This window comes from Sus scrofa, chromosome 11 (assembly GCF_000003025.6).
Source record: "Sus scrofa isolate TJ Tabasco breed Duroc chromosome 11, Sscrofa11.1, whole genome shotgun sequence".
Classification (NCBI taxonomy): Eukaryota; Metazoa; Chordata; class Mammalia; order Artiodactyla; family Suidae; genus Sus; species Sus scrofa.
In genome coordinates, this window is record NC_010453.5 from 3,837,001 (window position 1) to 3,861,097 (window position 24,097).

The 24,097-nt window shown below is 44.0% G+C and overlaps 1 protein-coding gene across 1 annotated transcript in view; it reads right to left on the reverse strand.

Annotated features, from left to right (window-relative positions):
* LOC100625134 (phospholipid-transporting ATPase IB) overlaps positions 2,083 to 24,097 on the reverse strand; it is a 161,506-nt gene continuing 139,491 nt past the window's right edge. The window contains exons 34-38 of the mRNA XM_021065491.1: positions 21,007 to 21,114; positions 19,459 to 19,547; positions 13,184 to 13,282; positions 9,944 to 10,038; positions 2,083 to 3,619 (exon numbers count right to left, since the gene is read on the reverse strand). Coding sequence (XP_020921150.1) covers positions 3,489 to 3,619; positions 9,944 to 10,038; positions 13,184 to 13,282; positions 19,459 to 19,547; positions 21,007 to 21,114 — 522 coding nt within the window. The 3' untranslated portion in view covers positions 2,083 to 3,488. The remainder of the gene's footprint in view (positions 3,620 to 9,943; positions 10,039 to 13,183; positions 13,283 to 19,458; positions 19,548 to 21,006; positions 21,115 to 24,097) is intronic.

The window sequence follows — 24,097 nt, forward strand, 5'->3', positions numbered from 1 at the left end:
GGATCCAGCTTTGCCACAGCTGTGGTTCAGGGAGCAACTGTGGTGCCGGTTCTATCCAAAACCTCCACATCTCCTGGGAGTGGCAAACACAAAACAAAACAACACCACCACTTTAAAATAACTGGACAAGGAGTTCCCGTCGTGGTGCCGTGGTTAACGAAACCGACTAGGAACCATGAGGTTGCAGGTTCGATCCCTGGCGTTGCTCCTTAGGTTAAGGGTGCAGCGTTGCTGTGAGCTGTGGTGTAGGTTGCAGACGCGGCTCGGATTCCACGTTGCTGTGGCTCTGGCATAGGCCGGTGGCTATGGCTCGGATTAGACCCCTAGCCTGGGAATCTCCATATGCTGAGGGAGCAGCCCTAGAAAAGGCAAAAAGACAAAAAGACCAAAAATAAATAAATAAATAATAAAATAAAATAACTGGACAAAATGCCAACTGGAGGGGTAAAAGCCCGAATTCAGGGAAAACCTGATCTTGCAGTTGGTACATGACCGTTTGTTCCTGCTCAACACTGCATTTTATTCTATTTGGTGGGGGATCAGTAGTGGAACAAATGCAGACGTCAGCAGAATGGACCAAACCCCCCAGGGCCACCTGTGGCTGTGGCCGGCCAGCAACTGAGAGGAAACGGACAGACCACGGGTTCCATCTAGTGTCCTAGTTCCTAAGAAACCCAGCAGCACAACAGAAAGCCTGAGCACCGTATTGGGAAAGGCAGGCTGGTAAAAAAAGACCACATGTCTTTAATCGGTTTCTTTCCTTTTCTGGAGCTTCCTGAGTAGAAGTGAGTCTTTAACAAGGTGCTTTGGAAAAGAAATTTTCCCAAATAATTTACCTCGGATAGTCTGTAGTTGCGTTAGATTTCATGTCAAGAAATCTTTTCTTGGCGAGACTCAGTGGCTGGGGAAAGGATATTTCAAGGGCTAGGCAAGACTGTCAAGGTAAATTTTGTCATTAATAGGTTTCCCTAACCAGATTGTGACCTGTATAAAGTCGGGCAACTGGTTTTTCTTGCTTTCTGCTGTCCCTGGAGGGCCTTGCAAAATGTGTTGTACATCCTATCTGAATAATGAATATTTACGACAAGCACATAAAAAGCATGCATGAACCGCGGAATGGGTCTCGTCGTCCCGCAGTCACTCACGTAACCCACGTATCAGCAAGGGCACCCTATTTATCCGCATTTAGTTCACGCCAACGCATTCCCCCTCCACCCTCCCCTTCGCCTGCGCCTGCTCAACTAAATCATCGACAAGGACCTGGGTTTTCGCCGTCTCTTTCCTCCACCATCCTCTGAGGGCTGGCTTGGCCTCCAGGTAGTGGGACAAAGGCCGGTACATTTCGAGAAAGCCACCAAAGACGGGACTCGTCTTTCCGCTTACTCATCTCCAGCATGTGCTTGTCTAAACACGTGGAGATGACTTCTGTCCTTCTTTACACCATCTCTAATGCCTCCCAGCAATGCTTCACGATGTTCAGTGTTCAGGACCACTTTGCTCATTTATTCCCGAATGTAAATCCCTGCTGTAAGTGGTATTTCCTTTTTGGTTTTATTAAGATTGTATTGATCAGTCTGGGGAGAAGTGACATCTCAACAATAATGACCGTTCCAATCCATAAACATAGTAAATCTCTTCATTTACTGTCTTATTAATTTTTTCCCATTTTTTTCTCAGTGCCTAGATCTCATACATATATATACACACACACACATATATATATTCTAGACTTATACTTATTTCCTGTTGTTTAATGATAGTGTAAATGTTACCTCAAAAGAAATTTCGGAGTTCCCGCTGTGGTGCAACAGGATCAGCAGATCAGTGGTGTCTGCAGCACCAGGACACAGGTTCAGTCCCCACACTAGCACAGTGGGTTAAAGGATCTGATATTACCACACTTGCAGTATAGGTGGCAACTGTGGCTCAGATCTAATCCTTAGTTCAGAAATGCCATGTGCTGCAGAGCAGCCAAAAATGAAGGCATGAATGAATAAATAAATAAATAAATTTTAAAAAGAAATTTCATTTTCTAACTGTTGCTAGCATATAAAAATGCAATTGAGTTTTATATGGACCTTGTAGCTTCAAAATCTCTTAATTTTATTAGGTGATTTTAAAACCCAACAGCTTTACTGAGATGTAATTCATATACCATAAAATCCACCCTTAAGCATATAATTCATTATTTTTAGAATATGACAGAATCATGCAAACTGTGCCACCGTCTAAATGTAGGACATTTTCATCATGCTCAAAAGAAACACTGTGCCCACGGGCAGTCACTCCACATTCTGGGCGACATCCACTCCCCCCAACCCAAAGCGACCGCCAGTCTATATGGATAGACTTGCTAATGAGTTTCCTGTAACTGGAATCATATTGCATGTGGCCCCTTAAAACTGGCTTTTTTTACTTAGCATAATGTTTTTAAGGTTTATCCATGTCATGCATCTTCCATTCTTTTTACAGCCAAATAACATCCCATTGTATGGATATAGCAGATTTGTTTATCTGTTTGTGGGTAAATTTTTGAGATATTTATCAGGCTTTTCTCCTGTTGTTTTCCTTGTTGCCTTAGCTCCATTCTAACAAGTGTCAGGCTTTTCAGTTCATTTCCTCAGAGGAGTCATCTAATGGCACAGTAAACAGAAGCAGCCCTCGAGAATTCTTGGCCTTTGCTTCTTAAAAACTCACTAAGGAGAATAAGGCTTGAGAAAGGGGCCTCTCCCCTGGGCTACAGGACGGGATTGAAAGACCCGTCTTTGTGCCTCCAAGTGCACTGAGGAGGCAACGCATCCTAGGAGAGAAATGTTAGGGTCTGAAACCCTGGGAAGTTTGCACTCGCCTAAGGCAGAGCCACAAGAACGGCTGAGGTGGAATTTTCCACCAGCCCTGGTGCACGGAGGGATCAGAGGGAGCATAACGCGATGTGGTCATTCTGAGGCCCAAGGTTAGTCTGTGCCACACACGCTCGTTGTGTGAGTTCCTCGAAATCAAGAATCCGGTGCACCTTTCAGACACACACAATACAACTCAAACACGATAGGACTTCCGCGTCGAAAAGTGCTTTATATCCCGCCTTGTGCCCTTAATCTGTGAGTTTGCAAAAGATAAAGTTGCTGCACCCCCTTCCCATCAAGCAAGACAAGCTCACTCTGTAACTTCATGTCCTTTACCTTTTTTCCCAAAACAACCTGGACCAAAATTTAAATCTGGGGGAAACATAATGCTTTGAATTTTATCCTTCAGACTGAACTGATAAAGTGGCTCCTCGCCACAGAAAACTAAATACAGAACGTAAAACACTGAGGACAAACTGAGAAAAAGCAAAGAGGGGTCCCCATCGTTTATAGCCAAGGATCACGCCTCCATGGATACATACGTAACCACCCAGCCAGAGCCGCGGGAAGCCGTGTGGAGACACGCTGGCTCGAGGACTCGGTCTCAGGGAAGGACGTGAACGTGCAGGATGCAGGGCCCAGACCTTACTCGAAGATGGACTCGGAAAAGGCAGTGGAAAAAGTCCTCCTGGTTTTGCTTTTGGTGGTGTCATAAGAACGGACCAGTTCTTCCTGAGAAATCACAGCGTGCTCGACTTGAGAAAATGCATACCCTCCTGCAAGAGCAAAGCACAGGGACGCTGTGAGCGCACACAGAGCATAGAGAGAACATTCCGGCGACAGAAACTCAAACTCCTGCTGGACTGGCACACACTGGTCACAGCCAGGCCAGGGACCGAGGCAGGGAACGTTCCTGGCAGGCACGGCCAGGGAGCGGTTTGCAAACCCGGCTGTATCAAAACCACTCAAGACACCTCTTCTCCATCCTTACTGCTGAGGCAGGCGGTAGATGGGCCCCAGGGCTGAGCAGCTGGAGTGTGTCAGGCTGAGCAAGCACACCCGGTCTCCCCCTGATATTTCAAGGAAAAAGGTAACGGCAGGAGCGGAGAGGAGCTAAGCTCTGCTGGAGGTAAAAGATAAGGCGACCCCATCTTTCATTCGTGAAGTCAGAAAGACACCCCCCCCGACTGCACCTGCACAGAAAAATTCATCAGGGCTCAACAAGGAGGGGGCCCTAGCCCATAATATGTCCCGTCAACCTCCCAGAGACCCTTGAGCAACAATCTCACTGGGCTAAAAGATGGGCATGCCCGTGGAGGAGGGCCCCGAGTCAGATGAGATGTGGGCGAAGAGCGAGACGATGGGCCAGAGGAAGACAAAGACCCGGAAAACCGCCTCCAGGGAAATGATTCAAACACCCCCTAACGCCCCTCATTAGGGAGGGCGCCCACACCCTTCTCCGGGTAGCTGCGCTTTGCTTCTGCCCTAAACAAACTGCTTTTCCATGCTCGCTGACCTGTACCGTGCTTCCAATAAACTCTGGGCCTGTTCTGCAACCTCAGTCTCTTCATAAAGTTCTTTTTTTTTTCAGAGAAGACAAGAGCCAGGGCTCTTCAAGCCACGGCAAGCCACTGTCACCCCAAGATCATTTCTGGGGCCACAACTGATCTGTGGCTGGCTGGACAAGGCTATGTACTTTTTCCAGTTCTCCCGGGGATTCTGATGTGAGGCCACACCCTACCTGAGAACTGTGTCCTCGTGGATGCAGCCTGGCGGAGGGGCTGGGGACTCACGCCTGTTTGATATGGAGCTGTGGCTGAGCCCAGGCTGCACAGCTCTGACAGTGGCCCGTGGGTCTCTGAGTTCATTTTCCCACCACCATTCAAGAGGACAGTCCTGGGACGGTCTGTATCTTGAAACTGAAACATACCTTCCCAGAACCCAGAAAGGTAGCTGATGAAGCTGAAAACCTGCGGCTGGACAACACACAATCTTAATCTCAAGCCTGGTAAAGAATCCACATGTGGGAACTACTCCTGTTTTTATTCAGCCGATTGGAACAGGCATTCGAAGTGGTTTACTCAAGTTTAAGTGAATAACAAGGTCATGGCTGGAAATTCCCAGAGGAATTAATTCATTGATCAGCGCTCCCTCCCTGGAAAAATTCATCTTCTAATCATCTTTGTAAGCTGTGCTGGCAGCACAGGACCAGGCAGAAAGCGAACAGGTCTTTTCATTCTTCTCGCTTGACCAGGTTAGACAATAAAGCAGTTGTGCACCTGAGTAATCCCTTCAGATTAACAGATGACCCAGGAGTTCCCGTTGTGGCTCAGTGGTAAACGAATCTGACTAGCATCCATGAGGATGCAGGTTTGATCCCTGGCCTCGCTCAGTGGGTTAAGGATCCGGCGTTGCCATGGGCTGTAGTGTAGGTCACAGATGCTGCTCGAATTTGATGTTGCTGTGGCTGTGGTGTAGGCCAGAGCTACAGCTCTGATTTGACCCTTAGCCTGGGAACCTCCATACACCGAGGGTGCAGCCCTAAAAAAGCAAAAATAAAATAAAAGATGACCCAGAGCCAGCAAATGCTGCTCGCACCCACATATACCTAAGGTTTACCACGTGGCTCACTAATGAGAGTGGATTTACTTTGAGGGGCCAGCTCTTTGAACGAAGAAGAAACTCGTGTCCACCTGTTATGCACTGGCTTATTCAGTGTGGAAGGAGTGGCCCCCAGCCTTCTCAATACGGTAGAGTCACCAGGCAGCTGGCAAGAAGGCCAGAAATCAGGCCCACATGCAAGACCAGCAGTTCTCAAACTTGAGTGGACACCGCCTGCAGGGCATCTGATTCAGCGAGTCTGTGGTGGGGTCAAAAGCTGGTATTTCCAGCAACTTCCCAGGCGGTGCTTCTGCTGCTGGGCTAAGGACAGTCTGCGAAGAACCACCATGTTCAGCCATTTTCACTGCAAGCTCAGGATGGACCAGGTGTCAATAGCTTCCGGCCCCCGGGGATGTCCCTTCTTCCCACTTCAGAAGGATTCGATCAGAATCTCAAGGAGGAACTTGGGGGTTTCCTGCGTGTAGCCCCAGATGCTGTGAGTGGCTGTGAAGACCAGGAGGGAGCACTCTCCTTGAGAAGGGGGTGCGGGCCCACAGCTTTGGCAGAAAAACCCAAGGCTTACTGAGATCTCAGAGGGCCCCCTTTCCAAGCTTAAGTCCCGGCTGTGTCAGCCATGCGAACAACCAAAGGTGGGAAAAGAGGTGTCTCTTTGCTTTATTTTAAAGGGTCTAAACATAGAAACAAGGATGGCTGCTACAAAGCAACATATAAGAAACTCCCCCACCCTTTTAAAACAGAAGACCTGTCCGAACTTTCAATGGTTTTCCTCCCCACTCGGGTGGAGGAAACAAGCCTGTCTTTCTTCCTGATTTAGTTCTTGACCTCAGGCCTCCAGGGGCAGGAGGACGGCCGGCGGACTCAGCCCAGAAGCAGTATTTCTCCTTGGGTCACGGCCAGACCCGCACACGAGGGGATCTTCTGTGATGTTGCAGCAACATCGCCCCATCGAAGGCCCTGGCTGATGCTTTAGAAGTTGCTTTCAGACATCAGTGATTTGTTGTAATTTCTGTGTTCATTCCAAATAAACATGTGCTTTGGAACCTAATTTTGCATCTGTAGTTTTGTACTCTTTTCCTTCAAAGGGTTCCGCAAATGCAATGAAGTTCTGGCCTCACACACTGGGCTGTGCTCTTGTTCAGGAGCAAAATACACCTTTTGGGAACCTGGGCTGGTTTTCCTCTTTGCGGTGTTCCCGGTTGTTGAAGTGGGCCAACAGGGACCCCAATCTTCCGCCTGCCCAGCCCGCACCCCTCAGCAACAAAGAGGCACCATCAGTCCAGCAGATCCCGCTTGCTGGACCTTTAACTGCCATTTGCATCCAAACAGGGGTGCAGAGGGAGCCCCTGGCTCTCAGCATCTCCTGCCTTCACCATCTTCAGGAAGTCCTGACAGCCAGAAAGGAGTGACGGGTCCGAAGAAAGCAGTCAATGGACCCCCTCGTGGACTCGCCCTGGCTGGCTGCCTAGCGCATCCGCTTCCTAGACACTCGGCTGCAGCCAGGATGGGCACAAAAGGGCAGAGGCAGGAAGCGAAGGGGAAAAGCGGGGTGGGGGAGAAGGAGGTGGGAATTTTCAAGTCGTTTTTTTCTTCAACCTAGTAAGACATTCAGCGGACTTCAGAATCAACCTTGTCATTTTGTAAGCAGCTCCATGCAGGAAACCGCCCTCAACCACAAGCCTCTTTGTGGCCAAGCTACACAGCAACTAGCTTTTTTTTTTTTTTTCTTTTTTTTTTTTCTTTTCTTTTTAGGGCCACACCTGTGGCATATGGAGGTTCCCAGGCTAGGGGTTGAATCGGAACTGCAGCTGCCAGCCTACACCACAGCCACAGCAGTGCAGGATCTGAGCCATGTCTGTGACCTACACCATAGCTCACAGCAATGCCAGATCCTTAACCCACTGAGCAAGGCCAGGGATCAAACCTGAAACTTCATGGTTCCGAGTCTGATTCGTTTCTGCTGAGCCATGATGGGAACTCCTGCAACTAACTTTTAAGGTGGACACCCCCTGAGCGCTGCAGCATCTCTAGCCCAAGCTCACCTTTCAAATCTTTTACTCTACAACACCCTGCCCAACCTGCTGGTTCTTTCCATGGACCGAAGAAGCAGAGTGAGGACTCCGAATTAGCAGGTGACTGGTCTCTTCCCCAACTTCCCTTCTATCATCCTCTGAACAGTGTGACCAAACCGTGTGGGCCCCCCGCCTTAAAGCCTGAGATCACCGCCCTGCTCCGCTTTAAACCATTCCTGGCCCCTGGCTGAGCGGAACCTTCAGCAGTGGTTTTGGGGAGACTGCCGGCATTCTGATTAAAGGAAAGGTGCCCTCTCACCATTTGTGAGTTTTGATTTTGTGAGCGGCAGGCAACAGGGCCCAATTTGGTAACAGTTCCTCAGAATTTTACCTCATCCGTTGGCTCATTTAATTCACTGTATTATAAATTTGGGACTCTGATAAAATCTTTAAGAAAGTCAGTCTTATGTTTTAAGAAAGAGTTGGTATTTTGCGATTCACAGAGAACTCCCCCCGCCCCGCTCCCCGTTTCTTACTTGAGGCGCTCAGAGTACTTTATCCCAGCAGAGAAACACACGGGGCCTAAAGAGCTGCAGACTGGCTGAGGGACTTGGCCTCAAGCGGCAAAAGATGATGGGAGTGGAGGAGACACCCTAAGACCTGGGGTAATTCAGTAAGAGCCCTGACCAACCATGGGCTCCTCTTTTCAATATTTAAAAAATAGTGAGTCAAGAAAATAATTCTTCTTACATATTTTCCTTTTTTTTTCTTCTTTTCTCTTTTTTGTCTTTTTGCCTTTTCTAGGGCTGCTCCCGCGGCATATGGAGGGTCCCAGGCTAGGGGTCAAATCAGAGCTGTAGCCGCCGGCCTCCACCACAGCCACAGCAACGTGGGATCCGAGCCGCGTCTGCAACCTACACCACAGCTCAGGGCAACACCGGATCCTTAACCCACGGAGCAAGGCCAGGGATCGAACCCGCAACCTCATGGTTCCTAGTCAGATTCATTAACCACTGAGCCACGACGGGAACCCCTTACAAGTTTTCAAAGTAACTGAAATTTATCTTTCCTATTTTTCATATGTATCTGATGAGAGTCCGAGGTCATTCCTAGTCTTGTGTATGTGAAAGGTTTTGCGGGGATTGATTTCGGAACTACAACTCCTGTAGAAAGCAGGTGTCCCTCAAGGTGAGTCCAGACCCTCCTGGCCCTTCACACCCCGTGCTGCCTATGCTGAGCCCGATGGCAGGAAGTACCGAAAAGACAGAGAGGCTGCAGCTCGGAGATGCTGACTGCGGTGCCCTGGGCCCCGCAGCAGGTTCAGAGGCAGAGCTGGGATGCAGCGGCCCCTCCGCCTGACTCCCATGTCTCTGCTCTGGACTTGAACTTCGCAGGGAGGCAGACTGGTTAAAACACATGATCTACAGGAGTTCCTGTTGTGGCATAGTGGGTTAAGAACCCAACTAGCATCCATGAGGACATGGGTCCAATCCCTGGCCTCGGTCAGTGGGTAAAGGATCCAGCATTGCTGTGAGCTGTGGTGTATGTCACAGATGTGGCTCAGATCCTGCGTTGCTGTGGCTGTGGCACAGGCTGGCAGCTGCAGCTCTGATTCAACCCCTGGTCTGAGAACTTCAGATGCCATGGGTGCAGCCATAAAAAGAAAAAAACAAGACAAAAACAAAACATGAGCTATAAAAAGAAAAAGGGGGGGTAAGGTGACATTTGGGCAAAGACTTAAAGGAAGTGAAAGAGGAGCCTCCCAGGTATAAGAGGGGTTTGCTTTCTAGGCCGAAGTGCCGGCAAGTGCAGAGGGCCTGGGGCAGAAGCGTTCCTGGCGCAGTGTGAGAGGAGCCCAGAGGCTGGAGTGGAACGCGGGAGGAGGAGGAGGTGACACCAGGAGAGCAACGGGGTCCAATCGTGGACATTTGAAATGGTACATTGGGCACCTGGCCGAGGATTTTAAAAACATGAGGATTTTCCACTTGGAAGCACGAGACCAGGAATCACCTTCCCTCAACCTGTGCCTTTTGCTTTAGGCCAAGTGCACACATTTCTAGCTGAGCCCTCTTTCTCTATGAGATGACCTTAACTTTTTTTAAAAAGAGACAATAGTAGTCTCTTTTGAAAGAAGTGTTACCCTTCGAAAAAAACAATGTGGTAAAATACACGTAACATACAATTTTCTGCCCTGCTGTTAAGTGCGTTAAGTTCACACACATGTTGCGCACCCATCACGCCTTCCATTCCCAGGAACCTGTTCTCTCCTCCCCCTCCCCCCGGCCCGCAGACACCTCCCCCTCCCACTCTCTGGCTCTAGGGACCAGGTCATGACCCGTGGCGTCGTACAGTCCTTGTCCTTGTGCATCTGGCTTAATTTCATTCAGCGTCATGTCTCCAAGGAGAAGGACCTGCAGTTTAGTTACCCGTCCTGCTTGGGAGTCCAGGGAGTCTCAACCCGTGACTTACGTGGGGCGCTCAGATCCACAGAGCTGTTCCGGAAGATGATCTGGCAGGGCTGGGAACTCAGGGGCCCTTGGAAATTCTTGGCTTCCACCCTGGGACTAAACCAAACAGATGGACTTTAGTTCACCAGAACAGATTTCAAAGGAGTTTGTTGGGAAAAAAAAAAAGTTGTAAGGTAAAAGTAAGAAATTGACCTCGTTTGGAGAACGTTCACATATTTAAAATAAAATGGATACTATCTGGACACTCTCAGCAAAAGGCTGCATCTAAAGCGGCATTTTGCAGTGAGCATCCCTTATATACCATCGTCATAACTTTCTTTTCCGAAGAGTTGAACTGTATAGTAAGTGTCCCCCTTGTCCCTGGAGATTTTTATGGCAGATATTTCTAAAATCTTTGTTCCAGCTTCCTTTTCTTACAGCAAAGCCATCACCTGTACTGGTCCAAGACACCTGACCATGAATGTCAAAACTTTACTTTACTTTACTTTAGCTGGTTGTCCTTGTTATTTCATGTTGTGGGTTGTGCTTTTAGCTCTATGTTATTTACTCCTGAACATGCACATGTTTCTGTTGCACCACGACAGGAACTCCGGAGTGTGATTAGTTTTAACAAAGGTATTTATTTATGTATCCTCTCCAAGATCTGTTTTTATGACAGTACCATACTATTTTGATTACCACAGCTTTGTAATATCATTTGAAATCATAAACTGTGATGCCTCCAGCTTTGTTCTTTTTCATGACTGCTTTGGCTATTTGGGGTTTTTGTGGTGCCATACAAATTTTAAGATTGTTTGTTCTAATTCTGTGAAAAATGCCATTGGAATGTTGATAGGAATTGCCTTTAATCTGTATTTTGCTTTGGGTGGTATGGAAATTTTAACAATATTCATTCTTCCAATCTATGACCATGGAATAATTTTCTATTTATTTGCGTCTTTTCTTTCTTTTCATCAGTGTCTTACAGTTTTCAATGTACAGGTCTTTCACTTCCTTGCTGAAATTTATTCCTAGGTAATTTATTCTTTTTGATGCAATGGAAAATAGGATTGTTTTCTTAATTTCTCTTTATGATAGTTCATTATTCACAACAGGTTTTACTGTGTTGATTTTGTAACCATGAAGATTCACTGAATTCATTTATTCATTCTAACAGTTTTTTGGTGGAGTCTTTAGGGTTTTCTATATAAAATATGTCATCTACAAATAGTGACAGTTGTACATCTTCCTTTCCAATTTAGATGTCTTTATTTTTCTTGCCTAATTGCTCTGGCTAGGATTTCTAATACTATCTATGTTGAATAAAACTGGAAAGAAAGGGAATCCTTGTCTTGTTTCTGACCTTGGAGGAGAAGTATTCAGCTTTTCCCTGTTGAGTATGATGTTATCTGTGGGCTTGTCATATATGGTATGGCCTTTAGTGTGTTAAAGTGAATTCTCTCTATACTTGCTTTCATGAGCGTTTTTATCACAAATGGATGTTGAATTTTGTCAAATGCTTTTTCCGCATCTATTGAAATGATTACACAATTTCTAGCCTTCATTTTGTTAATGCAGTGTATCATACTGCGTGATTTGCAGATGTCAAATCAATCTTGCATCCATGAACAAATCCCACTTGGTCATGGTGTCCAATCCTTTTAATGTACTGTTCAATTTGGTTTGCTAATATTTTATTGAGGATTTTTTTGCATCTATGTTCATATGGATATTGGCATGTAATTTTCTCTTCTTGTACTGTCTCTGTCTGCTTTGACCTGGTAAAATGAATTTATTTATTTATATTTTTGTTTTGGTAAAATGAATTTAGATGTCTTCTTTTTTTGGATAGGTTTGAATAAAATTGGTAGTAATTCTTCTTTGAATGTTTGATAGGACTCACCAGTGAAACCATCTAATCCTGGACTTTTGTTTGTTCAGAGGTTTTTTTACTACCAATTTAATCTCCTTACTCAATCTATTCATTTTTTCCATTTTTTTTTCCATGATTCAGTCCTAGTAGGTTGCATGTTTCTAGCAATTTATTGATTTCTTTAGGTTGTCCAATCTGTTGGCATACAATTAGTCGCAGTAGTCTCTTATGATCCTTGTATTTCTGTAGTATCAGTTGTAATATTTCCTCTTTAATTTCTGATTTTATTTATTTGAATTCTCTCTCTTTTCTTTCCTTACTGAACCTAGCTAAAAATTTGTTTTTTTTTTTTTTTGTTTTGTTTGGTTTTTTTTGTTTATCTTTCCAAAGAAAAACCAGCTCTTAGGTTCACTGATCTTTTCTACTGTCTCTATTTCATTTACTTCCATTTTGATCTTTGTTATTTCTTTCCTTCTTCTAAATATAGGCTTATTTTATTCTTCTTTATCTAGTTCCTTGAAGTGTAAAGTCAGACTGTTTATTTGAGGTCTTTTTTTTGTTTCTTAACATAGGCATTGATCACTATGAACTTCCCTCTTAGAGCTGCTTTTTCTGCATCCCATAAGTTTTGGAACGTGTATTTCCATTTTCATTTCTCTTAAGATTCTTTTTAACTTCTTTTTTTGATTTCTTCGACCCTCTGGCTGTTCAGTAGCATGTTGTTTAATCTCTACATATCTGTAAATTTTCCAGTTTTCTTATTGTAAGTGATGTCTAGTTTCAGACCACTGTGGTTGGAAAAATGTTTAATGTGGCTTCAATCTTCTTAAAACTACTGACATTTGCTTTGTGGCCTAATCTATGATCCATCCTGGAGAGTGTTCTATGTGCACTTGAGAGGAATGTGTATTCTGTTGCTTTTGAATAGAAAGTTCTATAAATATCTGTTAAGTCCATCTGGTAAAATGTGTCATTTAAGGCCAATGTTTTCTTATATTGTACTGCTATTTTTCCTCTTAGGTCTATTAATATTTGCTTTATATATTTAGGCATTCCTAAATATAACCTGGGTGCATAAATATTTACAAATGTTATATCCTTTTGTTGGATTGAACCCTTTGTCATTATGTAATGTTTTTCCTTGTTTCTTAATAGTTTTTGTCTTAAAGTCTGGAATATTGAAGTTGTCATTGGCTGAGAAGAAGACCACAAGGGGAGCTGGTGAGAGAGGAGCCTGCACTCCTGGGGATGTGAAGCATGTTCTACATGCACTAATAAACCTGAGAAATTACAGAGAATATGGAAGCACCTGGGAGGGAGGGAAGGGTAAGGAAAACAATAGGGAGAATGGGTTTTTAATAAAAATTAGGATAAAGAGAACAGCCTTACTTCTCTTCAGTGACTCCAGAACAATCAAGTTCTTGACCTCTGCTACTTTCCATCTCCCGGACCACCTCTAGCAAAGTTCTGCTGCAGGTATTTCTAATCCTGTATCAGATGGAAAGATATTTTTAAAAACATAATACATGACAATGCAAATTCATTTGGCATTAAAAAGGGAATGAAATGCTTATATAGGCTATGACATTGAGGAACCTTCAAAACATGTTAAGTGAAAGACATCAATCAGAAGGGACCACAAATAGTTGATTTCTTTTATAAGAAAAGTCTAGAATAGGAAATGGATAGAGACAGAAAGTAGATTTGCAGTTAACTGAGGTTGGAGGTGAGAGGGAGAAAAGCAGGAATGGGAAGTAGCTGCTGATGGATGGAGAGTTTCTTTGGGGTATGGTGAAAATGTTCTGGAATCAGAAAGAGGTAATGATTGCACAACTCTGCGAAACAGAAAAAAAAAGCAATGAATTGTACACTTTAACTGGATAAATTTTATGGTATGTGAATAACATCTTAATAAAGCTGTTTAAAAAAAAAAACATAACACATGAGCTTTGCAGACTAGAAGCAATGCTTTCTCCCCTCTTGGATCATAGCTGGACATCCCTTAAGTACAGGAGAGGATCCCTTGGTTGGGTGGGGTGCAATTCCTCACGCCCAGTCAATGTGGAAGCCAGACTACTTTCCTAGCAGCTGAGAGCATCACCAGAGGGATGCTGGACAGGGCTGGGCAGTGTGCATCGACAGCCACCTACCCCAAACGCTTCTGACTTTCTGTGAGAGTCTATAAATCTCACCAGGTGTCTGTCTAGGCTGCAGAGGACCCTGACTCTGGGGGAGTCAATTGGCTCAAACCAAGCCCTACAGCTGAAGATTCCTGTAACTGAGACATACAGCTTTTCCACCATGGTTGTCATTCCAGAAGCTTGGAGTCTAAATTCTCATTCAGCCGTGAGCCACCTCCATCCTTTACTTCAATCAGTGAGCCCCAGGGCTGGCAATGCCATTTACAGCAATGATAACTGTGCACTGGACATCCCAGTATTCACACATTAGGTGTGCATACCTGAAACATACAAGACAACCTAGATAGATGCTTGCCCTTCTGTGGAAACTTGTTTCCAGTGGGGTCTGTGTCTATATTCAGGCATTGGTCTCCATACACTCATGCATTCCTTAAACATCTTTCTTGAGCCACAGTTAGGTACCAAAATCAGACATCAAATCTACTTTCATAAACCTTCCAACATATAAGGAGAGACAGGAGACAGATGAGTGAATGTCAGGAAGGAATGGGTCTGATGGTTGGGGCCCCACGTGATGTCAGGACAGCCTGAGGCAGGGGTGCAAGTTTGCCAGGAGTGTCAGCACAGGCTCTTACGAGGAAGTGGAGTTTGAGCCAGGGTGAGGGAAGAGTAGTAGGGGAGAGCATTTCAGACAGAAGGAACCTCACACACAAAAGCCCTGTGGTTGGAGGAAAGCAACGAGCAGATCTGAGGAGGCAGGAGAGATGGGCCTGGAGCAGGCTGCCCATGGCCTTGGGAAGGATTTGGCCTTTGTCCCAAGAGCAAAAGCAGGTGCAAAGAAGAAGAGCAGAGGGCAGCACATGGATTTATGGGTTAGTCGTGGCTGTTTTGCAAAAGTGTTTAGGATGTTAGTCGGACTTGACAGTTTATAAATTTTAGGCTAGCTGAGATAGAAAATTATAAGAATAAAGAAAACTGGTGGATTGAGAGAAATCAAAGAGGTCAATAGTCAAGTTTTAGAACAAAAAAAGTTAAAGACTAAGATGCCACATACTTCAAAATAACATTATTAAAAATTAACAAGCCTAAATGCTAACGTGCATCTGAAGAAAATCCCACGTATCTAAGCCGTGTGCTCCAATTTAAGGAGTTTTCAAAGCTGCTCCCTAGAAAAAGGAAGCTGTCATTTCTCCCTGGACAGCAATTCTTCCACCAATATTTTAACTTAAAACCTATGCTGTCACTCTGTTTGCACTGCAATTAATCTTTTGCAAGCCTTTCTGAGTAAAGTCAAATTATGAACAACATATAAACAAATTAACCCTTTACCATGCTCTTCACAAACTGATCAGGTAAACTGATGGTTTACCTGCCATCAGGCGTGTTACTGATTCCTGTTATGGATGGGAACTAATTTCACAACCAAAAAAAATTGAAGGAAATGCAGCTAACAAACAGCGTATGGTTTAGACCTTGGAAAAATAACCCATACTTTATCTTTCAGGTTCAAATGCCTGTGATTATTCATGATAAAAAGTTCTACGTAGTGTACGTCCATCGAAAGACTCTGCTGGACATCACAACATGAACAAGGAGAAGAGAAACGAAGAGAAACATTTTATAGAGCAGCCAAAGTAGAGGCATAGGACATATTTGCTATTTATTCTAAAACGAACAGGAGTTCCCATCGTGGCGCAGTGGTTAAACGAATCCGACTAGGAACCATGACGTTGGGGGTTCGGTCCCTGCCCTTGCTCAGTGGGTTAACGATCCGGCGTTGCCGGGAGCTGTGGTGTAGGTTGCAGACGTGGCTTGGATCCCACGTTGCTGTGGCTCTGGCGTAGGCCGGTGGCTACAGCTCCAATTAGACCCCTAGCCTGGGAATCTCCATATGCCGCGCACGGGAGCGGCCTAAGAAATAGCAAAAAAAAAAAAACCCAAACAACAAAAGTAAAACGAACAGTTTTTGTTTTAAAGTTTAAGATAGATTATAAATACCTTCTAACATCTGGGAATAGATTATAAATAATAAGATATGTTATTTATTCCTTTTCCACAGAACAAGAGAACTACATTATAGATGCTTTACACATGATCAATCAATAAACTGGCAGATCAATAGAGGAAGTAAATAACACTATATGGTAGGTAATTTCCTGAGCACTTTTTATATTATTAAGTAATTACAACATAATTCCAGTTGATAATGTGCTATTTAAAGTGTACATTTTTAAAATTAAAGTATAGTTGATTTCCAATGCTGTGCCAATTTCTGCTGTACAGCAAAAGAACCCAGTCATACCTATGTTTATATTCCCTCTCTTGCATTCTCTTCCATCCTGGTTTATCACAAGAGACTAGATAGAGTTCCCTGCGCTGGACAGTAGCACCTCACTACTCATCCATCCTAAATGGGACAGTTTGCATCTACTAGCCCCCAACTCCCAGTCCCCCCCCAAGTCCCTCCCCCCTTCTCCTTGGCAACCACAAGTTTGTTCTCTATGTCGGTAAGTCTGGTAAAATGCATATATTTAAAATGTATTATGTGCACATTAATATGAGATGAAGGACTTTATAAATTTTACATGAAATGGATGTTAAAAGTACACTAAACCATATTACTTTCCACTACCATGTGTATTTGGCGCTTGGCAAGCTCCGTCTAAATCACAGACATCTAAAGCTATCTAAACCCATCTGTTAGCTGCATTTCCTTCATTGTTTTGTTGTTAAACTGGTTCCCATCAGTAATGGGAGTCAGTAACATGCCTGACGGTAGGTAAACCTTGAGATCAGCTGTGTGAAGAGCATGGTAGAGTGTTTATCTGTGGTTCACAATTTGACTTTACTCAGAAAGGCTTGCTAAGGACAACTGCAGGGCACACAGAGTGACAGAACCACTCCTGACTGTAAATCATACAGAGAAATACCCAGGTTGGCTGGACAGAAAGGACGCCCCTAGACAATCAGAGTGTCCCTCGAGCCTGGGTATCTTCTTCTCACGGCACAGGAGGAAGCCACACGCCAGGCAGCAGTTCGAGACAACTCGCAGCGTTAAGTCTGCCATCCTGTCAACCAGGTCCAAGCAGAGTTCCTCAGGGGGAGCCTTGGGATGGTCGTTCTGGCCACAGGATCTACGAGGCAGGGTCTGAAGCCTCGTCTTAAGCAGAGAGAGCCATGCCTGGCTCCCCTTGCCCCGAGCCCCCACCCCATCTCTGCACCTGCACCTGTGGTCACAGGCCCCCCGCACCTGACCACCCGCCCCAGCAACCTCCCTTCCTTCTCAGGTTCCAGACTGGGAGAGGGGTGTTTCCAGCACCTGTGCGCACCACAAGGGATTTCTCAGGAACGGAAATACTGTTCGTTTCCAACAGCACTGTTTCCTTCTGAAAATATTTTCCATCTATATTACCAAATAAACAGGCATTTGTGGCCCTGATTTTTTTTAAAGTGCTATTTATATTTCTTTGAGAAAAATGTGCCCTTAAATCCAAATAGATGTGCAAGTGAGTGTTTGGAAGCTGGGACCACCTACGTGGACTCTTCGGGAAGTGAGGGCAGAGAGGCATCTGCCACTGTGGTCCCCAGGAAACTCTGTCCAGGAAGTTCCACAGTCATGTAAATGATGCCAAGTTTCCTCCTGAGGATGTGTGGCTGAGATGGCCAAAATTTATTACTCACAGCTCCGAAAATTATTTGGTCAGTGATCAGCGGCATTAAATAGGTCTTAGCGTGGACTCTTTTAAAACCCGCGGCTTCTGTGAGTTGATTCCTCAGTGGTAGCTTCATCTGGCCGTGGATGTTGATTTCCAAGGAGGGGTGAGGGGGAAGCTAGGTACTGAGGGGCCCCCCTGCATCATCACCTGAGTGACTCCACATAACTGGGGGAATGGCTAAGGCCAGCGGCAAGTGACCAGTGCACTTCAAAGGCAAAGAACAGTAAGCCCATGAGTTGCATGATCCAGAATTCGGGAGACTAGGGCAAAGGCTGCTAGAGGAGAGTGATAAGAGCCTGTCTCTGCCCCTGAAGCGTCTTACTTTCAGGACAATGTGAAGAAACGTCAATATCACAAACCTATCGGTACTTTCTCCCCATTCCCCACTGCCAACATCGACTGATGATTAGAACTGCTACGAAGGGTTTCTTCAACCCTTTTTTTTTTGTCTTTTTGTCTTTTAGGGCTGCACCCAGGGCATATGGAAGTTCCCAGGCTAGGGGTCGAATTGGAGCTACAGCTGCCGGCCTACGCCGAAGCCACAGCAACGCCACATCCAAACTTCGTCTGCGACCTACACCACAGCTCACAGCAACGCTGGATCCTTAACCCGCAGAGCGAGGGCAGAGATTGAACCCGCAACGTCATGGTTCCTAATCAGATTCATTTCCGCTGTGCCATGACGGGAACTCCTCAAAGGCTTCTTAAACTTTCAGACAATTCTTGCTGAAGGTGGAATGCATGAAAAGACAACCCTCTCCCCACACACAGAGGACCTGATATATTTTGGGGGGGAATTTGAGAAATTTAAGTCTTCCACTTTGGAGACTATAAATAATTATGTTTGCCTCAACACAGAGAGGAATTAAGGAAGAACTGGACATTGAAAAGAAAAATAAATATCATCCTTTATAAAATGTCTTTCTCTGCTTATTAGTTAGTTGGAAATTTATAAAGTTCTAGAGCTCTACTGTTTACAATGCAGAGTGTGTGCAATAATTAATATTATGTATCAATTATTTACACTTTTAAAATCTTATAATCTCGTGGGTTCTTTAACGTTACCTTTATTACCAGGGACTACAGGAATTTCTAACACCTTGGGTGGGTTTTTTTTTTTTTTTTTTTTCTTGGTAAAAATAACGTGAGATTTTCTAATCTATTATTTAAATATTTGGAGAGAATTATATTTGAAAGAGTCTTACTTCAAATTTTGAAAATAAAGAATGCCCTTCTAATATGAATATCTCCCTCCTATTTCTTAGTTTATCACTAGTTTTTAATCTGTGATCCTCTAGTATCATGTTTTGACTCCTATAAATTAGATAAAAGCTACATAAGTCAAACCTCTAAAGAGTGAAGAGATGGACCACTCTTCAGGAAAAATTATCAGCTCAGTAATTTCACTACCAGATTTCCCTCTCATGCATTTTTATCCTATCCTTTTTTTTTTCTTTTTTCTAAATTGATTGCTAGCAAATCTCCAGTAACAAAAAGCAGAGGGCCCTACTGTACAGTGCAGGGAACTATGTCAAGTCTTTTGGGTTAGAACATGATGGAAGACTATTAAAAAAAACTGTAAGACTGAGTCACTTAGCTGTACGGCAGAAATTGAAAGAACACTGTAAATCAACCATAATTTTAAAAATAGATGAAAAAAATCAGAGGACATGTACTTCCTCTAAAAGCCCATGACCTTCAATATTCATAAAGGGGCACTTAGTTTAATTTGAAAGTCAAACAACTGGAAAAGGGTCATTAACTATGACAGTATATTTTTTGGTTACCACCTCATTTTCCAACTTACGATTTCCATATTACATTTTGGATCAGGCACACAATGGGGACCAAGAAAAAACCCAGCCAAAAGTATGGACAAGCCAGGACCATACTGGCCTGCAAATAAACAGAAATAAAGAGCACTTAAATGAGAATCTTTTAGTTTGCCAATACTGAATACCAAGTGAAGCTTTCAGTCTCCTACCCTCTACAAAAACGTGAAGACACCAGAAAAATCACGGATGCAGTCATATGAATCTAGAGCTACTAAATCAACAAAATAAACTGGCATACAAACCTAAATATAGTATTAAAAAACTTAATTTAATAAAGTGTAAACAAACAATCAAATAAATATTTTGATCAAACAGGTTTTATCTCAGGAATGCAAGGACGGTTCAACACTCTATTACCTGGCAGTACGACTTTGTTTAACTGCCAAACATTTTCTGTAAGACAGTTATCCCATTATATTCTCCTGGGAGAACTCACTCTTCTTTCTGCCTAGCAGATTAATTAGTGACTGGCTGATCACCTTAGTTCAATTAGGATTGTACTGATTTGAAACTGATTAAGGCTCCATATTGTATATATTTAAAATTTCCTGTATGTTCTGATAGTTTGACATCTTAAAAACCTTTCTATCTGGGGAGGCAACGCTCCTCCCAGGGCTAGTCAATTCCTAGAGATAGCAAGTTCTCACTGGGAACGTGTCTTTGATATGCAAACCAACCAAACCAGTCATGCCTCCCCTATCTGGTCCATACACTAAGAGCCAGGTACCAGGCAACGACTGAGCAAATAGGATGATTGCTCACAGTCCCCCTGGTTATCTGTCCCAAACTCTGCAGAGTCTCTAATTTCTTTCTCTGCCGATTTTGACATGTATTTCTTTGAGGATTTGTCCATTATTGTGCAAATGTATTAATAAGTCCATACATATTAATAATGTGATGCACTTGGTAAGCACTGTGGGCCTACTCCCCAGTACGCATAGGCAAAGTAGAACTTAGAAATTCGTAAATGAGTGTGAAAGACTAAAAGATGCACAGGCTCTGAGAACTAACATAAACGAAATAACGGCTTCCATGTAAATAAAATATTAGAAGCTAGAGTTTCTGGAGCTCCAAGGAATGTCTATTCTGGTGAAATATTTTATTTTATTTTTTCTGGTTAAATATTTTAAATAAAAGTGTTTTCTTAATTACTATGCATGCATTATCAAATACCAAATTATGTAAGCACATAGTACGTTACATGAAAAATATAATTATGATATTAGCTATTTTGGATGATTCAGAAATCATTACAGCTTTTATCAGTTACGCACAAAAGAGAAATTTTGGAAACAGGTGTTCATACAGATAGTTTAAAATAATGAGATTTTAGCTGAAGCGATATAATAACTGAAATGTCAGCCAGATTTTAGCAGGACCAACACCTACCTCTAACTGCATTAGTTTTACCTTTTCTTTCCAAATTATTTTTAAAGTAGGTCATACTAGCTTTTATTGTCATTGAACGTAAGTTTTCATGAGGACTGTAAAGCCCACTTACCAGCAGCAGTCAAACTAACCTGTCCCGTCATTTCAGGAGAAATGGGAATCGTGGGCCAGAAGAAAGAGTAAACTGTAAAAAACACCAGCCAGATCAGTATGCTTCCCCAAATTGCCAAATGACTAAACTGCAGAAAGAAGAACATCATGGAAACACTTCAGTTTTTTTCCCATTTAAAGGGGAAAATGATTTAATTCTACCAATCAACTAACAGAACGCATTTATCCAGACTAACGTTCTTGTATAGAGATATTGATGATTTTTCAATGCCTTGATATCTGAGACTTCCTTTCTAACATGCTTCTAAGACTCTTTTGCTGTGGACTCAAGGCACCACTGTCTAAAGTATCTAAAACAGCTGTACCTTGGTGACCCAGGCCAAGCGGTGTTCAGTATCTTCGGTGAAAAGATAAGCTCTCCATCAGAAGTGTTTCATACAACTGATGGGTTACTTAATGAGACTTGAGCTTCTGTATGCTGATTAACACAAAGTTCTTTTCAGGGAAAAAAAAGTTTACACACAAATCATTAAGGGGACTAAAAAGCTGAAATGTGTCATTCTTGTTCTGTGTGAACAACTGTGGGACAAGGGCAGAAGTTCTGTTTTAGACTGACTGGAAATGGTGGCTTTGCATCCAACTTTCTGTACATGTCAACTGTACACACCACTCCGGTTGAGACTGGCGGCTGAAGGATCACTGGTCACGTCTGGGCCTGCGAGTGTGTACCAAAGTCGGTAATGGTTCCTGCTAAGACGGGAGACCCTTCTGTGGATCTGACCTGTTGCTTTGTGCAGCTGGTGCTGGTGGAGGAACAGTCAAGAAAGTGACGGGGAGACCTGTGTCCTACACTTGGCTCAGCCTCGTCGTCTATATGTAAGAAGGTGACGAGCTGGACCGGATGACTTCTTAAGGGCCCGAGTGCGTTCATCCTGGGGGTATACTCATTACTTAATTACTTAATTACTGAACAACAGAAAATACTGAGAAAAGACCACAATCTGCTGCTTCTCAAAGTCTTCTTTGTTCAGGAGTCCTTTTCAAAGGCAATTTTTCATCCTCGTTAAACACACCCTCTTACTCCAACAACTGGGCTCCTGAGGGCTCTGCCTGGTGATAATGCGAGGACGGAGAAGATCGGCCCAGGAGGGGGTCCGCTTTCAACCTTTCCAACCTGCCGCGCAGCTTCCGCTCACAGTTCCCTTGCAGTAACCTAACACGTTATCTGCAATGCGAGGCGTTTCTGTAGGGCTTAGAGAGTATTTTCGCCCGGGACTCTGTTCGCACGGTTCCCTCCACTGCTGCCTGGAGATGTGCTCGGACGGCTCTCCGCCCTGGCTCGTTCTCTGCGCCCCATCACCAGCTTCTAGTTCCTCCTCCGCCACAGTGAAGAAGCCTCCTCCTCACCCCCCCCCCCCCCCCCCGCACAGAGCAGGGCAGGGCAGCAGAAGGGCAACAGCCAGGGAGAACCTGTCCCTTCTTCTTCCTGCCTCAGCCCCAGGCTCCTCCTGAACCCCCATGTGAGCTTGGGGGCAGGAGTCTGATACGTCAAAGGCCAGAAGAGAGGCCTTGTTTTGCTAAGTCTGCTTCGGCCTTGAAAGTTTGCCTTGCGCTACGTGCAGATAAGTGACTGCGGATCTAAGAAACACTCTTCCTGGAGAAAACTGCACAGCAATTAAAAAGAACCATAGAAAGTAACTGCTGGCAAGTTTATGTTCCATTCATGCGGTATAATACTATTCTAACAATTAGGATGCCTTAGGAATTGCTAATAAAATATTTTTGCTCAGGACTCCTTGGTCCCAAATTAGTGCTGATGTTCCTCGGGACAGGAGTACTCAGAACACTGAATTGATGGCCTCCAAAAAACAGTACCTCATAGCGACACAATCCTAGCTCTCTCAAAGTGACAAACTAAAAAAATGCATTTTCTCTCAGAAATTTTTTGAATTCGGAGTTCCCGTCGTGGCGCAGTGGTTAACAAATCCGACTAGGACCCATGAGGTTGCGGGTTCGGTCCCTGCCCTTGCTCAGTGGGTTAACGATCCGGCGTTGCCGTGAGCTGTGGTGTAGGTCGCAGACGCGGCTCGGATCCCGCGTTGCTGTGGCTCTGGCGTAGGCCGGTGGCTACAGCTCCGACTGGACCGCTAGCCTGGGAACCTCCATATGCCGCAGGAGCGGCCCAAAGAAATAGCAAAAAAAAAAAAAATTTTTTTGAATTCAACCTGAGAAACAATCCATTTTTAGCTGAAAATGGTGTGTGTACGTATACGTACATATTCACTTAAATTGATAGGGTCAAAAAATTTTCTGCTTAATTTTCCCCTTTAAATAATATCTGAAGGAAATCATTACTTATATCTGTAGGTCAACAGGTGTATCTGTGCTCATAACAGTATTGATTATACACTGTTGATACTAACAAAACTTAAAATAATGCAAATAATAAGCATTCAGTGATGAAATATTATTCTATCAATAAATGAGGCATGAAAAATATATTAAAGATCTATTTTTTTAGGGCCGTAGGTGCGGCATATGCAAATTCCCAGGCTAGGAGTTAAATTGGAGCTACAGCTGCCAGCCACAGACACTGCAATGCCAGATCTGAGCTCCATCTGCAACCTACACCACAGCTCACAGCAATGCCAGATCCTTGACCCACTGAGCAAGGCCAGGGATTGAACCCGAATCCTCATGGATACTAGTCGGATTTGTTTCCACTGTGCCACTATTCTTAAGTGAAAAAAGCGAGTTATAAAATATCAGGTACAATATAACTGTATTTTTATGGAGGCAAAAAAAGCATACATAGAACAAAAACAAAGAAGAAAAGCCAAAATGTCAGTATCACCGACGCTAAAAGAAATGAGCTAAAGTGTTTTCTTCTTTTTCTGTATTTGCTAAACTTTCTGTTATAATTGTGTATTTGCAGAATAGTGAGTTAAAGGTGTCAATTAATGTCATGGTCAATTGAATCTATCTCAAGTGTAAGGCAGGAAAATGAAAAAAGACATTAGATGGCTAATACTTCTTCATTCAGTTTAGCTCGTCACTCGCACAGGCAAAACAAAAGAAAGTAAAAGACAGAGACCAGAAAGAAGGCTGACG